An 18044-nucleotide genomic window follows, 5' to 3' on the forward strand; every position below is an offset into this window, starting at 1 on the left:
TTAGAATACTAAATTCCTGTTGTAGGTATACAGTAGCTGTACATTCAAAATCTTTTGTCTTAAATTAAATATCTGTCATTTTCTAAGGCCAGAATACTGGCATAGGTTATAATAAAAACTAGCAACCAACCTGCAATTTTACAGATTCCATTGCTGGTGGCCATACATCTTTGATGGCAAAACTACATTGGTTGTAGCACCATAAAATCAATAAATATTAACCTTTTCTGACACTTTCTGCACGGATGCTTTATCAGTTGCTGTCAGGTGATAGAACAGTCAGTGATGTACTGTATTTTTCGGCTCAGAACCCATACCAAACTAAGAAATCAATGCAGATTAACAAGCCTTTAAATACAAAAATTGGCAATGAAATTTTGGTTCTATATGATAAAAATTAAACCAAATCACAATACTGGAAGGCCATAAATCTATTACAAATATTTCTAAAAAAGTGTGAAACATAAATTAAGTATTTCTATGGAAAATTAATCACAATAATGAAATGAAATCAGTTTTGTATTTCATGACAGACTTATCTATTACAGCTTATAAAATTAAAAATGTACTCAATAATACAAATCCTGTATCTCAGTATTGTTTAGAAACTCAGAGTTCTTGCCTTGCTGAGAGACACTCATAACAGTTCAACAGACTTACAACTCAATTTCTAAACAATGCAAGCAAAAGAAAAAACGTTTTCTGGAAAGTGAAAAGACACCATTTAAGTTGTCTCCCACCTCGTATAACTGTAACAATAACCATGTTTAGACCTAAGCATCTTAGAAGCCTAAGGCCTTTAATTATTGGAAAACACCTTGCTGTGTACAATCCATACTGTAGCAGGGTACAGACTGAAAACTTGGATTGGTTCTATTTCTCCTTGTTCTAAACACTGCAACTTCTTTTATATAACACTATGGACTTCTATATAACATTATATAACACCTATATAACAATATAACACTTGTTTACCACAGCATTAGAAACTATGTTTACTTATATGTAATTCATGCTAATTTTTTTATTAAAATATGAGCTAGTCAGATAGCATGGCCTTTCCAAACACTTCAGGCTTCTTAAGAACTACCACAGATCTTGAAAGCTTAGGACATATTTTATTATTTCTTCAAATATGGAATCTGGTAGTAAATTCTTGAACAACCATGGCTTTATAGGGCTATTTATAGTCCAGAAAATCCTGAAAAATAATGACTATAATTTGGCTCTATTCATCCTATATAGCCAAAGCCTATTAGACCTTATCTGTAGCTTTAAAATCTATTGTCAAGTTTCTTTCGAACTATGCAGGTGGAGCATCGGTATATGGGCAGCAACTACCTTCTTTTCAGAGTAAGAGATAGTACCTGAAACATTGAAGTAAATTAATAAAACCTATTGAAAATACAGACATTAATGTTCCACCAAATTTTAGACGTATATATGCTCAGTGAAGTCAGTAGCAGGTACACAACCTACTATTTGGAAAAACAGAGAACCGCTTTGGGAAATGCAATATGATGCTATGGTATGCAAATGCAACAAATTCAAATGCAAGAAGAGCTCTATCAACATAAACTTTATATTTTCAACTGAAGTACAACTTTAAATTTGCTGTTTCTTTCTATAAAATCTGCAATTCTAGATTAGCCAAGAAAGAGACCTACTTCTGCCAATCAGCATCAGAAGCAATCAAATTGCAAATTCTACAATGATTTCTTTAAAAAAAAATGGCAAAAATAACTTTAATCAGCTCAGTTTATCTGTTAATGCCAATATTGGAAAGATCTGCATTTATTTTAAAAATCATCCATAGGAAATGAAAGAAAGAAAAAGAAAAGCTGTGAATTTAAGAAAGGACAAAGTGTAGAAGTCGATAAAGTTTAAAAATATTTTTTAAAAATCAACATGCCTAAAATTCTCTCATGTCACAATGTGGACATCACATTAAAGCTTACTTCTACATAGCAGAACCACCACAGAAAGATGGAACTGACATTGCAAAGTGGATGATCCTTAGACTAGGAGCCACCTGTGCACCTGCAGAGCCACCTTTTGAAACCCACTTCATACCAGACTCTGAGTTACCTTACATAAAAGCATCCCCCCAAAATCAATCTCCTTTTTCCCATTTTTGGTGACAAGGTGGCAGCAAAAGTGAAGTACTTTCAGAATGAGGAGTTCTAGTGTCTCCATCAAAGTGCCATCTGCTCTCTCTGCTTTTCCAAGATCCTCAGGAGCCTTATACTGGTTATACCAAATTATAACCATTTACTCTGTGTCCCTGAGTACTTAGCCAATATCCCAAACTGGACTGTCTTTCTGCAGTTGGTGTTGACTGTTGCATACCAGTCACCAGATATGACAATAGCTTTATTTATCAAAAATGCTTGATTTTTTGTTAATTTTAGAATGATTGCCTTTTATAATTTTAAAATTGATATCTCAAGACATTACAAGAAATATATGCAGTCAGATGGTCACTTCCATAGCTCAAAGTTTTGTAGGAAGCAGCATATGCAACAAAATCTTCCCCACAACTACAACAGAGATGGTGTTCCCCCTGTCTTAGGCCTTTGGTCTGTACTACAATTAGGGCTGTGCTGAATTACAGATAACTGAGATTTCATTACTTTCATATGCTGATAAACTTCTGATATCACATTTCAGGATTTTTGTTTGAGTGGATAGAAGCAAACACAAGTAGCTCAGCAAATTTCACTGACAATTTTGATAGTAGCTGAATTTGCTCAGAGAAAGTGGACTAGAAAGGAAAGGATCAACAACAATGAACAGAACACTGAATACTATTGTAACAGTAAGGATTTGTAGACCAGACGAGGCTAACTTGAGTTGACTAGAAGCAGCTTTATCCCACAGGCACTTTGTGATGGTGACATGCACTAATATGTGAGGACTCCAAATGTTTCACCACAGCTTTTTATTTTTAATTTTACTCAAACATTTCAGGAACTACTGAAACTGAAACTGAGTGTACAACTGATTGTTTAATAACTTCAAATTCTTCAAATAAAGTTCTGAATTTTGGATACATATGCCAAAACCAAAATCAATGTTACATTAAAAATGTTTGCCTAAAACCTCTTGATGCATCTTGAGATAACCTGAAAATCAGTTTTGACTTTCTTTGCTATCAATGGATGATTTAATTTTATGTTTCCTCTAGATACTACTACTTCAAAGTAAGTAAATTCTTTTAAATCTCCTAAAACCTATTTTCTGAGAACTGTTATCTGCTATTAGTTCCCAGACTGAATAAGAAGTACTATTTTGGCAAGGTTTAAAAGAAGTAGGAGCATGTGTAGGAGCAAGTAGTTTAGCATGTAGTATGGTAGTTATCTTAATGCCTTCTTTGTAAGTACATTATACATTGTAATCCCAAACACTTACAGAGCAGCCCACTCTTTTAACTACAGGACAACTACTAATAAAATACCTCTTCCATCAACAATAATCTAAGTTTCTGAAATGCTATTTAAGCAGGGATTGTGACAATCAGTAACTGATCTTCTTTAAATACCAGAGAAGTCCTCTTAACTATACTGTAGAAACCTGTCCAGCAACTCTGCTTTTGGATGTCAGGCACCTCCTCTACTTCCCAAAGCCAAGGAACTGGAATTGCACCGACTTAAACCAGCAGTACCTTTCATCCAGACATGCAGAATCTGAAACAGTGATCTGAACTATCTGAAGCCCAGAGCTTTTATTAATGCTCAGGTTCCTATGCAATTTATATGAAAATCGCACTCACTTTAAGGTCTCTTTTTACTATCAGAAAATTACATGAAAATCATATTGTAATGGCTCAGAGAATGAAAACATCTGTATTAAATCTGCAGTGGTTACTTAAGTACAAACCATTTCTTTGATGTTAGATATTGATGAGCACATACTCGTTCCAATAAATGCAAGACATGCATAAAATATCCTAAATTCAGAAGACATACTAGGAAAAAGGGGTTCCCCACTAACTGGCCAGCTGGGAGTTAAGAGATATGATATCTGTCTCCATGGCTTTTTGACATGATACAAGAATTATAGACAGCCGACATGCAATGTATTTATATGAGATATAGTTTCATATTATGCCCTTATATGTTCACCAAGAAAGTGAAGCAATCTTTCTTCTGTGAGACTTCTACCTATCTTCATTTCCTTTAGTGCAAACAGTTATAGACAAGCTCCTCTCTGAACTGATAATTTTTTAGAGGTCATTCAGCCCATAATTTCAGGTCCTAGTCACTATCCTGATGGTCCTTCTTAGGAAATTGGACCCAGTGGGAACGTTTTTTCCTTCTGCTTAGTCTATGGGTCAGCATTTTCCTTCCCTTGTACTTCTTAATTCCCTTAAGTGGCAATTATTTAAGGTAGAGTTAGAGAAGGTGCAATCTACATTCATCCAATAAAACCTAAATATTAAAAAGGACAGAAAAATCCAGCATGGTTACTAAGGATATATGGGAGAGCATTTAGCATTTGAAAGGTACCAAAGATCTGGTAAATGAAAAGATGGAAAAAATTATGAAGAACTATTGGAAGTAAAATAGAAATTAGAAGTACAAAAGAACACGAGTATCAGACAGACAAGGCATCCTACTTACAAAGGTCAAGACTCAAGATGCCATGTCAAGAAATTAATGGAAAGTCAGTGCAGCACAGATTGGATTAATGAAAGCAAACAAAAAGAAAGTCCAGAAGAAATTTTAAAAATCAGCATGGAATTGCACTGATTTGTGATTCACTGGAGCAATTATTGCTGAGGGCTCTTCTCTTCACTCATGACCCAAAGCAGTAAAGCACTGAGCATACAACTAACACTGTAATTCAATCTCCCATAGCTATGTTCTGGCTTTGGCTCAGGTATTTAATTAATTTACTTCACAGTAGCTGGTATGTGCTGGGTTTGAGCTGGAAGCAGTGTCATAGGTGTGATTTTGCTGAGCAGTGTTTGCACGAAGTCAAGGCCTTTTCTGCTCCCACCTCACCCCACCCCACCCCACCAGTGAGGAGGCTGGGGGAACACAGGGAGCTGGGAGGGGACACAGCCAGGACAGCTGACCCCAGCTGACTAAAGGGACATTCCATACCAGAGGGCATCATCCTCAGCACGTAAAGTGGAGGGGAAAAGAAGCAAGGGGGATGATGTTTGGAGTACTGGCCTGTCTTCCAAAGGCACCACTGCATGCCATGGAGCCCAGATTTGCTGTAGGTAACACCTGCCAGGCCACACAATGTGATTAATTAATTCCTTGAGCTTCTTTACCTACTAAACCTTTCCCCCTCCGATTCCCATCATCCCTCCACTGGTGGGAATGAGCCATTGGAGCGTGGCACTTAGTTGGTAGCTGTAAACCTCAACATCAACATCAGTACTTTCCTGATTCTGAAATTATTTGCTATAATTTGTGCAGTAATGAAACTATATTTAACAAGCAAGTAATTTTGTGTAACTTATAAAAAATCTAAAACTCAGACAAAGACTTGCAAGCAGATTTACAAATATTAATAATTTAAGCTATTTATGAAGAATAATTTCAGTGCAGGTTGTTGGGACACTAGTAACTTCTCACAGGAAGAAAAAGCATGAAGTGTCCCCTAAATAATGAACAGCCACAGAGAAACCCACCAAGAGGTGGTGGCATTATGTAGGCAAAATACACCTTGTTATGGTTATTTAAACTATAGTGCCCATAGGTCTTCGAAGCACTGTTAGGTCAACTCCGCAAGTGATGGAATAATTAGTTCACAATGGAGATAGCAGAGTTGAGAAATTTACTGTTTAGGTTTATTTATAGATATTTATTATTCATATTTTTATTGCAATTAAATTATAAAAAGTCTTTATAGCACAGACTAGGAATATAGAATTATTTTTGATACATTTTAAATATATAAGTTATTTAATAAGTTTTATCTACTATATATTCAAAATTTACCACTCATTTTAAATCAAAATTTCCATTTCATTCTTCAAGATGAATCTTGTCTTTATTTTACATATACTTTAATGAAAATAAGGAAATAGATTTTTATATTTCTTAGAACTTCAGCATAACTTCCCTGGATGAAAAACTATGAGATCTACTCTTAAAAGAGTATACAGGAAAGCAATTTAAATGTTCAGAGTATAGGACAATCTCCACATAAAAATATCCTGAATTATTCCTAGGCACTATACATATTTATTATTTATTCCTCTTGTAAGATTATTATCCTTCATTTTGTTTGTTTGAAAAGTCTTCTTGGCAACCTTGATATCCCATTTTTTTGGTGCTTTTCTCAGAATTTTAATATGTTGATATTCCAATACTAGGATTCCTTTTATTATTTATATTTGCCACATACCATTATGCATATATATCTTCTAGCACAATTAAATATTTTTGCCTTTCTAGGTGGCTGTCATGTCTTAAGGGCTTTCTTCTACTTCTGTACTTAAATATTTCAGCCTTGCTTTAAAAGTTTTATGTTAGGATAACCTATTTTTAGCTCCAAATAGGCAATAATGTGGCTCGTTCTTCATGAAGGATATTTTATCTATTAATATAATGAAATAGTATCTTGGAGTAAGATTACCTTCTTTCATCAGTGAACCTGACATCCTCGCAGAGGCACCAGTCTTTATGGACACCAGCAGGGATCCAGCATGGGCAAGACAAGGAATTGAAAAGCAGATGCCTGTCCAAGGGTGTTTTGAGGGCAGATACAAGGTGGGCATGAAGGGTTCAACAAAAATTCAGACTTGAAGAGGGTTTCTCTGTTGTCCACTATGGCACAGCTCCCTTGCAGGCCAGTCAAATGCTGCCCAGCTTTGGAAACTAGAATGCTACAGAGAGGAACAACAGGAAAGAAGGCACATACCAACACCCAGATTAAATATTTAGATATGGGCACAAAGAGATTCATCTGCTCTGGAGCAACATCTCACACCACAAAAATTAGTTGCCCTGTTACAAACTGGGATAGTTTTCAGAAAAGGAACAATGATGACTGCTAGGAGGGCCATGGACAGAAACACACTGAAAGAATGCAGGATTATGACTGCATGGTTTTGGTGCTATACACAACATGGAAATCCCTGTGCAATGGCCCTGCATCTTATGGCACACAACAGGACACCTGCTATACCACTGAGCAGAGGTATTAAAAGGTATTCTAGACTTTGGTCTAGGCAGTATTTTCCTCTTCTTCAAAACTTTATTCTGAACATTTTTTTTCTTTAGTGAAACTGATTGACTTTTATTCTTATCTGAGAATACCATTCACTTAAAGGATGAACTAATATTAATACTGGCGGGTTTGGAATATTAGATGATGTAATGTTTGCATCAAAATATTTCAACACCTTCTTTCATGTCACTCAGCAGGAATATATGCTGATTGTTCAGGAAAGCAACTAAGGAACTATGAAAGGAGTCCCTATGCTCTTCAAGAGTAGCAGGAAAAGCTATATACTAGGGGAAAAAAAAAAGACAAAGTACTTTCATTAACTCATTTTTATTTTTTTTCTACTTCACTTGCTACCTGGAAAGAACCAACTCTGATGTCATGACCACCCAGATAAATACACTGGCTATGGAAGTTCTGCTTCCATACAATGCCTTCTAATAAATGACAGTTCTAAAAAAAAAAATTATTTCATTTTTTTTTAAACATAGATTAATCTTTCCTGAAACACTATAATACATAATCTGCATATGTTAAAAAGAACCTGGCTTTCTCCTTTACAAACAGAAAATCATTTATACTAGGTTTTTATTTCAAGCACACACTAAAATTATTATTCTTCACAAAAGAGGAAAGGGAGTGTCTGCCAATCAACATGACATGCTATTGAAAGACTGGTACTAATAGCTATGACAAGAGCAAACCTGTTTGAAGCAGAGCTGCTGCTGCCTTTTTCTTTTTTAGAGCATACCAGCCATCAAAAATAATGTTTTATCTGACTAGAAACCCAAGCAATACTCTGCTGCTGTAACAGCTTGCACCTGATTTGCCTATATCTAGCAATGACAATTTTAATATTGTTTCAAATGACAGCATTTAAAGTGTTTTATTTAAACAGTGATAAAAACTAAGAACATTAACGATAAAAAAAAAAGTTACATACGCTTGCAAACAAAACTGTGTCTCTATTCTTTGGAGGTTTTACATCAGGTATGAATTACAAATTTGCATAAGTACTCAACTGACTTGTATTTCCATTTCTTCATTGATAAACAGCATTTTCTGATTTTACATTTTTGCAGTTTGATAAATTCAGAGCGTGTAAGAGCAAAAAGGCTTTTATTATTACATTCTTCCTATTTTTAACTATATTTCTACTAAATAATCAAAATACTCAAAAGGAAGGAGTAGCAAAAAATATTTAGAAGTAGAAAAATACTAGAACACTAGTATAATTGCTATATTATCAGGTTTTGTGTGTCCAATTCACATTCTGAATAAGTCTGCAGTTTCCACTTGGTAATACAGTTATACCTTGATAAAATCACATAATAGATCACACCATAACTTTTAGCAATCAATTTTTTCTCTTAATAATTTGATAAATGTAGCTGTCAAGTGGGATAAAGATCACAATTTTATTTGGGATTAACTATTTGAACTTTCAGAATTCCATTCATGAATATTGCAACTGTTACAGCTGATAGGATCACAATTTTGTCCCTTGTTGATGATGCAATCATGCTGCAGGTTGCTGGTACAGCCCTGTTTCTCAAAAGCTAAAGAAACTGAAAGAGAAATCTGTGGAAAGCATGGCCTTCTGAAAAGTGTACTTAAAGTTTGTAAAAACAATTTTCAAACAAATATAAAAGAGGAGAAAATAACGGCATAAGGGAACTGCCAGAGAAAAGATCAGAATTTTATAAGGAGTCTTCAAACATATTAAGCAAATAAATTAATGTATGTTACAAGATATTTTACTAAGGATTTAATGACATACCAGAAATAAACACTTTAAGTGAGTGTATTTCCACTTCAGGCTCAAAGAGAGTAAGAATTTAGCACTGATGATGGGAATGTTGCCTCACTGGGGAAGAACACTCTGGGGGACTTACCTGTCTCCTCAGCAATTCCACTGCTATCCCAACACCCAAACACTTTAGATTCACAAACACAGCCCTTACCAGGAGGCTGAATATTAACAGTGTCTGAAGATTTAAGAACAGAAAGGACTATTAGATAATAGTCTTAGTTCTGGTATATCAAAGCCCCTTTACCTTTTGTAGTGAACCAGGCAACCTTGGGCCCTCTGAAAACCTATTTCCAGAAAGACATCCAGTCTTCTCAAGGCTCAAAGGAACAGAACAAGAATAATTTCTTTTGCTAGTTGCTGCCAGAGCTCAATTGACCTCATATTTAAGTGTTTGCACCTTGTTTCTCATTTCAATTTGTCTGACTACGCTTTCAGTAACTGATTTTTCTTAGGCTTTTCTCAGCTAGACTAAGAGTAGCTCATGTCTGATATTTTCTCCCTGTGAAGCAACTCATACACTATAATCAAGTACCTATCTATCATTTGGTCATGAATTATGTAACTCTTCATGAACACTAAGCATTCAATCACCACGTAGGCAGCCAACTGCCAAAACACAATCGTCACAATCTTTGTTTTGTGAATGCCCAACCCCAGAGGCACCTATAATTTTCACAGAGGCACAGGCACACAAAGCTGTACTTCCAAGCATTCCCCAAAACATGTCTGTGCAGAGCAGGGAAGCAGCTCACACTTTTAGTTCTGCCAAGATCCATAGGAGAAAGTGATCCTCCACTCCTACTCATGGGGTTATGGGTGGTAGACTCTCTCACCACACGCAGGAAAATTTGAGTGCTTTGCAAGCATAGTATCACTGTCACATTAAAAACAAAAACAGAAACAACAAAACAAACCTTACTAAAGAGTACAATGAATTGAGCTGGCTACACTGATTATTTTTTAAAAAATACTTCCAAGAAGTATTTGGCATGACTGCTAATTCTAAATTAAACAACACCGAATTTTCTCTTCAATGCCTTAAGCAGTTCCCTAATCACACAGTTGACTGTCATGAAGCCATTTTCCAGCAAGAGCTTTGTGACTCAAACTATGGAAGCATTGCATGTGTTTTGCACATGAGAAAACGTGTACAAAAAGCAGTACCATTATATCTTTTGTTCAGTGAAAGAAACACGTCATTCTGATTTCTAGGGCTGCGTGCATTCTTGGAAATCATCTCCACTTTTCACAGTGCAGCACAGAAATAATGATATGGAAAAAACCCCTCAGTATCACCACATAACTTTCAACACTATCACAAAACCAATAATGAGAAAACTGATTACCTTTTCTCTGAAAAGCTTTTTGCTTTTGAGCAGTTTAGTATCCACAAAAGGCTAGCATGGCACACTGTGAGATGCCACAAACTCTGCAGCTATTGGAATAATGGAGATGTTCAGTCACAGAAATGACACTGTCTGGACATAAATAATGCACCATAATAGTATCACAATGTTTGTAAGACAAGAGCTCCTAGATGATGAACTTTTAGTTCAAACTGAAATTATCACCACCAAGTGATGCTGCTCCAAAGCAGACAAAACTGGAATACTGGTCCCTTGCAAGATCTATCACAGGTACAGGCCACCCTTTTCCTGTCCCACTTGACAAAGTATTCAGGTACAGTTCAACTCAGTATTAAAATGTAGCACCAGTTAGAAGAAAAGACTTTTAAGAATTTTGGAAATGCAATGCACACAAGAATCAAAAGATTTCTTCAGCTTGCTTTGAGACTCACAATTCAGAAGCCCACAGTAAGAAAATCAATTTTTTAGAATCAAATAATCTAATTTTTAGAAAAATCACTAAAATTATAGTCACCAACATGATATGACAATTCACTCATCTATTGCATTCATTTTCCATTTGTAATGACATACATTCAGATTTGCACATGGATAACAAGAACATACATAAATAGCCTCCACTAGAACCAAATTTCTATCTTCCTGAGCTTGCTAGTAAGCTCCGTTCTGTTCTTAGAACAGCTATAAGATCTATCAGTATCTTAAATGTAGTTTTAAAAAGAAAATAAATTCATATTGTATATAATGGATAACAGTCTCTGTATTCCTGGCTTTTTTCCAACAAAATTTCAATTTTAACACAGACCTTGAGAAAATGGGTCAGAGAATATCAAGAAATAGGCACCAAGCTCCTACAGAACAACACACAAGACATTTTTAAAAACAGATTTGATGATTCATATAAAAATTAAGGTTAAATGCATAAACTGATATTTGAAGTGTGGCCTAGCAAATTCAATTCACAGTTTTATGTGCACTGTATATATCTTTGTTGGCTTGTGTGCATTAGGGGCCTGCTGTTCAAACGCAGTAAATTTTAAAAGTAAAAGACAAAAGTATAATCGGAATCTCATTGTTTTAAAATATTTAAGCTTTATAAGGAATATAGTTGTATTGTTAAATTACTCCCTCGATGACAGAGGAAATCTATAGCAAAAAGAGGAAAGTAAGTCTAAAGACCTGGTTTTCTAGCATTTCTATATACCAATTTAGAACAGAAGTGATATCACCTTGCAATTACAGTATCGTCCTCACAAATGTAAAAGACAACTTCCTTTGCCTTCCATCTTCCACAGCCTCTCCCTCAGAAATGCAGTTTCCTCAAGCTCCTTACTACCATCGACCCCATAAAGCAGTATAGTAGCTGCCAAAGAAAGCTAAATAGAAAATAATATTAGAGCATTTTATTATTGTAGCAGGGCATCTCACCGCCCACAAGAGCTTATCTGTTGTTTGTTAAACAGCCAGATAAACAGGACAAGCTGTCTTGCAGCGAGTTATTTTGGCACCGTGGGGTTAATATCTCCCAACTGCTAATAAACATCTTACTGATGGAAGCGAGACCTGGAAAGACAAGCTGGAATTTTGACAGACAGACATTCGCTTTACAACTCTAAGAGCCACACCAAACTTCCACAAAGCAGAAATCTTCTATACATTTCCTGGAAATGTGTGGAGTTTCTCCCATGAGTAGGGACACCTGCCTTGCAGTTACTCCCCAGAGATTAAGTGAAGGAATGTGCACATTATCATGGTTTCAGTGATAAGTTAGATTTGACTCCTAACCAATACTATTTCTTTTCTTATCTCTAATATAGGTACCTTGATATTGTGCATTTTTCTATTATGCTGTAATCTACTAGTAGAACTTTTTAGTTTTATACTGTGTAGTAAGTTATTCTGAATAAGATGTTTCATCGGCTATCTCTTAGCTGTTTAATAAATAATTCATTTTATAAATAGATCTGACTTGTCATTATTAGAACTTGCAGGCCAGGGTTATTCCTTGAACTTAAACTGTTGCCAAAATCTGAGGCTAAGGCTGGTCTGAAGCTTCAACTCTTCCCACAACAATTATAAAGAGCATCGAATTTAGATTAGAAATCCAGATGTCAATCTTAATTTCACAGACAAGAAACAGACTTGACTTTTACTCCCAGTCACATCCTAAAGGTACCCCACAGCTCCATTCTTGACGGGCTATGGGGAAGGAGTTTCCACTTGTCCTTCAAAGTGGCTGGAGTTGATGTCTGTCTCTTTACCAGTGAAGAGGCTTTACTCTATTTCTATCTGCTCAGAGAAGCAAAAGGGCTGGGTTTCCTGTTACAAAGCAATATTAGAACATAAAAGACAGACAAATATGTTTAAGTTAAAAAAAAAAAAATCAATCTTGTATGACACTTTCATACTCCTATCCTCCTAAGGGGTTCTATGTCATGTTGTAGATTCTCTGTGGGTGCAGCCAGTGACCAATAAGTCATCTGTAACTGTGAACCAGACACAGAACAAATCTTATTTTTATAAGGGATGTTAGCCAGGGCACAGGAGTTGTCCTTCATTCCTCTAAAAATCTTCTCTAAAACCTTTAACTCTTAGATGTCCAGTGGTCAGAAATGGATTGAAGACAAGAAAAGAAACTTCCTTTAACTATGACATGAATACACAATTATCACCCAGGCTCCTCTTTAATAGTGTTTCTTTTTGAAAGGAAAACACAGTATCATCCTTTCAGCCGTGGATTTCGCAGTGTTTCAAGACTTTTGTTGCATACCAGTTCTAGGCCAGCCTGGCAATAATCAGGTGAGAATTTGTTCTTGCTAGTCCTAATATATTTGCACACTACCCTGTTCAATGCAAGAGGATTTCTACAGTATAAGTGAACGTATAGAAAATACCATTAGGATACAACACACTGGTGACTCTTTTCCTGTGTTACCAAGACAAGCAAGCTGAAGAGTTTTAACCACGGCATACTGCAGTGAACAATTAATTTACCCAGATACAGTCTTGAAATAATAATGGGAAAATGTACATAAAATGTTTATAATTTTGGAATGTTAGTGATTCTATCACTGTTACAGCTCTCTGTTATATCTATCTGTCTACTGAAAGCATTTTATTTTTTCATATTAAGTGGGATTTTTGTAGTAAAAACCCAACAGTGTCTGGATTTAAGCTCTGAGTTGAATATTCATTTGCTTTAGTGAGAACTATGGTGAAATGTGATCAGTTTTCTGACCTATTTTGAAATTGGTATTCTGCCAACTGGCATTTTGTTTGTACATCCAGATATTATCCACCATATGCTGACATGACACGATGATTGGTTCCAAAATGAAGTGGAATACTTGGCAAATAGAAATATATGGTACAAATAATACACTGCCTCTAGTCAGGAAAGCAAGCAGTCATTTTAGGAAGACTGAGAGGTTTTAAAATAACTACAGTGTACATACTGCACAAAGCTGCATGAAAACTTTCCAGGTTTTGTTTATTTACAGGTATGAGAGTATCAAAAACTATGAAATTAATTCCTTACACAGGATTCAAATCTGACACAGGAGTACTAATAGCAGTAATTCACTGGAAGATTAATTTTTATCTCAGGGAGACTTCGGCCCACATAGCTTCTTCCTCCTCTGGATTCCCCAACTCTTTCTTCTCACCATCTGTTCTTTTTTTCCCACTGCTCTGACTTGTCTTTCCACCCAGTGATGTCTAAGTTATCTGCCTCTCCTGCATTAAGATCACATTTCATTCAAGCTCCACACTAATTTTGTATTATTTCTCCTAAGCTTCTACCATTGAACTCTTTATTTTTCTCCTAATTTGATGCTTCCATTAATTTTCCACCTTACAGTCTGAACAGCAGAATCTATTAAAAAAACACTTGCTCCTAAACAGAAAACACCCCATATCTTTTAATTCCCGTTTACAAAGCAATGGTCTTGTTTTGCATTCCTCCAGTGACTTCCATGTGTGTGCTCTCTAACACAAAGCCTGAAAACTTGTATCAAAGTCGTTGGTTGAGCTGTGCTGTTCTATCTTTTAATGAGGAACAGTCTACTTCTCTGTAATGAAATCTAAAAATTTTTAAAGCAGTGCATTAATTTGCCACTGTATTTCTGATGGAATTTTGTTTTTATGTTCTTGGGGGAAAAACAGGCAGAGGGACTTAATAAAAATGTTAAAAAAATACTTCTCCCTAAAAGTTCAGTTAGATTTCAAAATCTAAAGGCATCTAAATAGCATGCACTTCTGATGTTTATTTATTGAACTGCAAGATTTGCTTGTGCAACATGAACAGATTTCAGTGCTTAATGCATAATCTTCAACCCTGGAAAATTTGAAGAGGATTAAGTCCATTTTAAAACCACATTCTTCTTCAGAATAAATGATAATAACATCTTGTTTTGTTATTACAATCATTTAAGCAAATGCATTTAGAAAAGAATTTGTAAGCAAAAGGAGGAAGGACCTTACCAGCATGCAAGTATGCCAGATCAGGATTTTCAATGTCTGGGTGTAGCTCTTTCAAGTGGTTACGAAACTCCACAGGAATATTTGTGCCATAGTCACACCTAGGACAGTTATACATTTTTACTCCTTCATGCTTTCCAGTATGCAAGATGTGTTTACGGATATTTTCTGCACAATTAGACCTAAACAACAATAAAAAAAAGAAAAAAAAATTATTTTCTACCAGTGGTTCAAATAAGACCTAGTGTTACAACAGAAAATCAGTAGTTATCACCCATTTTTCATTATCTGTAGATTTTTTTTTGCATCCTCTTAGGTTTTGCATAAATATGGTCCTTTGCACGAAAGCTCCCAAAGCTGTTTCAGGTTAACTGAACACCTCATCTGAATGAGAGTGATTGGTTTGTTATATTTACAGAATTTCTATTTTTCTCATGGTAGGCAGTGATGGACAGAAATTAAGCAAAAGTCTTTACTTAGCAAAACTGAAATACACAGATGCCTGTAATATTCCCAATGGAACTCACATGAACCTTTCCCAAACAGTTCCTAAATTCAACAGGAGTTGCTGTGAATGATTTTTGCAAGTATGTTCCACCAACTTTCATCTTGCTGTGTGAACTGTTCATAGGAAAGGGAATTGAGTTGTTCAAGTTTACATATTTTTGAAAGTATACACGGATTCTGGTTTACATCTTAAACACAGCTTTTGTGAAAGTAGTGGAGTTTTAATGCATGAAAGTCAGATCACATATACAATTAGTTTAACACATTTCAAAGCAATATCTATAATCATATTTCTGAAAAAAGTAATAAGAAGAGATTTCACATCTCCCTTATTCATAGAGATCCATATGGCAGCAATTTTTAATTTCTAGTCTTTAAAATTTTCCAGTCTTATTACAAAATTATTTTGCATTAGAATTTCCTACTTATTTAAACTTAGTGATAAATCCTACATAAAATACACTGCTCTATTTATTTCAATCAGAAACAGTCAGTTATTTATTCTTGACTCAAAAGAACAGAACTGTCCATGTGTACCATTCCTTTGGAGTTTTGTTTATTGTTTAGACTTTCTTACTATCATGTACTATTATTATTGCCAAACTAACAAACAACACTTACTCAGCCTAACTGAAAAAAGTACAAACACTCATGTAAACTACATAAATGTATAACACTTCACAAATACTCAAATGAGACAACTGTAGCATTTTGGGCAACTGGTTATATACCCATCAATGACAGAAATTCCACAGTAACAGGCACCTAAAAAAAGGACCCCCAAAATAAAATGGAAGTAGCAGCTTGAAGTTCTGCTGGAATGCTTGTCTCTCCCTCGGAAATGGTCATAGTAAAGTTGGTATCTGCCTTACGGTGCTGCCAAAGCTCACCCTCTGTCATGTCCATCTGCTATACACTGGTATAATGATCAGATGCCTGAGAGTGTGAGAGAAGACACTTATCACTGAAAAATATAGAAAATATTGGTCCTCAGCATCTTTCATGATTCAGCCCTAAAAAAGTTACAATGCTCATAAATGTTGCTAAAATGAAATATGTATTTTACAAAAAAAAAAAAGAAAAAAAGGTAGTGTATACTGCAATGAAAGCAGGAGACAACCTGGTAACCTTCTATCATGGGTTATACTTTAAAGGGCAGTAGATTAAAACAGAGCATACAAATCTGAAATAAAATATCTGTGTTCTTTTAGCTCAGCTCTCATACTCTGCTAAGGAAAGATATAAAACTTTTTACTTTGAAATATTTCTGTGAAATATATAAAGGACCTGTGGAAACCTATGTAAGAGTTGTGAAGAAAACCCAGCCTGTTCAAGCCATAAAAGGCCAGTTCTATCTCCTTTGATTTAGAATTTTCTCCAGCCGCTTTAAACAGAGCAAAAAGCCTCATTTATTCAGTCATCCGTAAAAATCTCTTGCTAAACACACCAACATACAGATATACAAAAATTAAGCCCATATTTTTCCATGTGACAAGGCCAGGAAGGCTTCATCAGAAATGAGGAATATGAGATCACAAGGCATTACAAATGGCCCCTCATATTAGGTTGCAAAGCATCAATTGCCATCATAAGGTAAGCCATGATGGCAACAACTGGCAAATCCAAGCACTTTTGAAGCCAAGTGATACCTTTAAATATGACAGGACAAAAGTGTACTGCATATAAAATGTTTTTTAATTATTCAGTGTGCTTTGAATGTATGTTTTATTATCAGTCTTCTCCCACGTACTGTACAAGTATGTTATTGTATGTCTGACACAAACACCCCCACCAACACATTGTGTGTACAGTTACATCTCTTCATATCATATGAGTAAACACAGAGCTCTGTGATTTTAAACAGCACTCTGTTTTTATTAAAGATATCTCATGACAAGAATATAACTAAAACATCATAATGTTGCATTATAGTGATGATAGTTAAGCTTTTGACAGGTCTTGTATTGTAAGATTCACTTCCAGATGTCTATAAACCTTGAAATACAGATTTCCTTTGTTCTGAAATTTGGAAAATAGAGCCCATCGCAATAAAAAGCATTTGAGGAAAGTCCTTCTAGATTTTAAGTTCCAGTCTGAATTACAGCCATAAACAAATGCAGGTTTTAAGAGACTAGCCAGTACTTCAGTAAAGCTACACTTTAGGTTTCTAAGTTAAATTACTATTACCATTGCTTCATGTAAGCACGCTTTCATCCTCATGATCCATTTTTAAAATCAAACGTATATATTTCTGTCAATTGGTTCATGCACCGAAGTAACAGGAAGGGAACTCATTAGAGAGACTTAATTAGTCTAAAGCTACAGTCAATGAGTTCAATATTCAATTCTGATGTAGAGAAACAAAAAAAAATTCTTTTCATTTCATGTCTTGCAGTAAGTCTCCTTATTAGATGTGAAGAAAGGTTTGAGACTCGATGCAAACCCCACAAAAACCCCATTAAAGGTAAGAGGGAGGCCTGTATGGATTTTCCAGTGTATTGTCAGTGAAAGAGGAGATGGAACAAGTTGCTAAGCATGTTGCAGATGAACAGGAATTATGAGGAGCTGAAAAGCTCATCCTATACTTCCCACACAACAAACCTATATGACCTCCATGAAAGACTGATATATTGGGAAGGGCATAGGCCTACTTTCCACATCCAGGAGAGCTCCCACGTTTCTGTAAAGGA

The 18044-nt window shown here is 35.4% G+C and overlaps 1 protein-coding gene across 1 annotated transcript in view; it reads right to left on the reverse strand.

The window, feature by feature from the left end:
- ZNF407 (zinc finger protein 407) overlaps positions 1-18044 on the reverse strand; it is a 337009-nt gene that overhangs the window by 83306 nt on the left and 235659 nt on the right. Inside the window, exon 8 of the mRNA XM_062487482.1 lies at positions 14851-15029. Within this exon, the coding sequence (XP_062343466.1) occupies positions 14851-15029 (179 nt within the window). The remainder of the gene's footprint in view (positions 1-14850; positions 15030-18044) is intronic.

The sequence above is a fragment of the Cinclus cinclus genome, chromosome 1 (assembly GCF_963662255.1).
Source record: "Cinclus cinclus chromosome 1, bCinCin1.1, whole genome shotgun sequence".
NCBI lineage: Eukaryota > Metazoa > Chordata > Aves > Passeriformes > Cinclidae > Cinclus > Cinclus cinclus.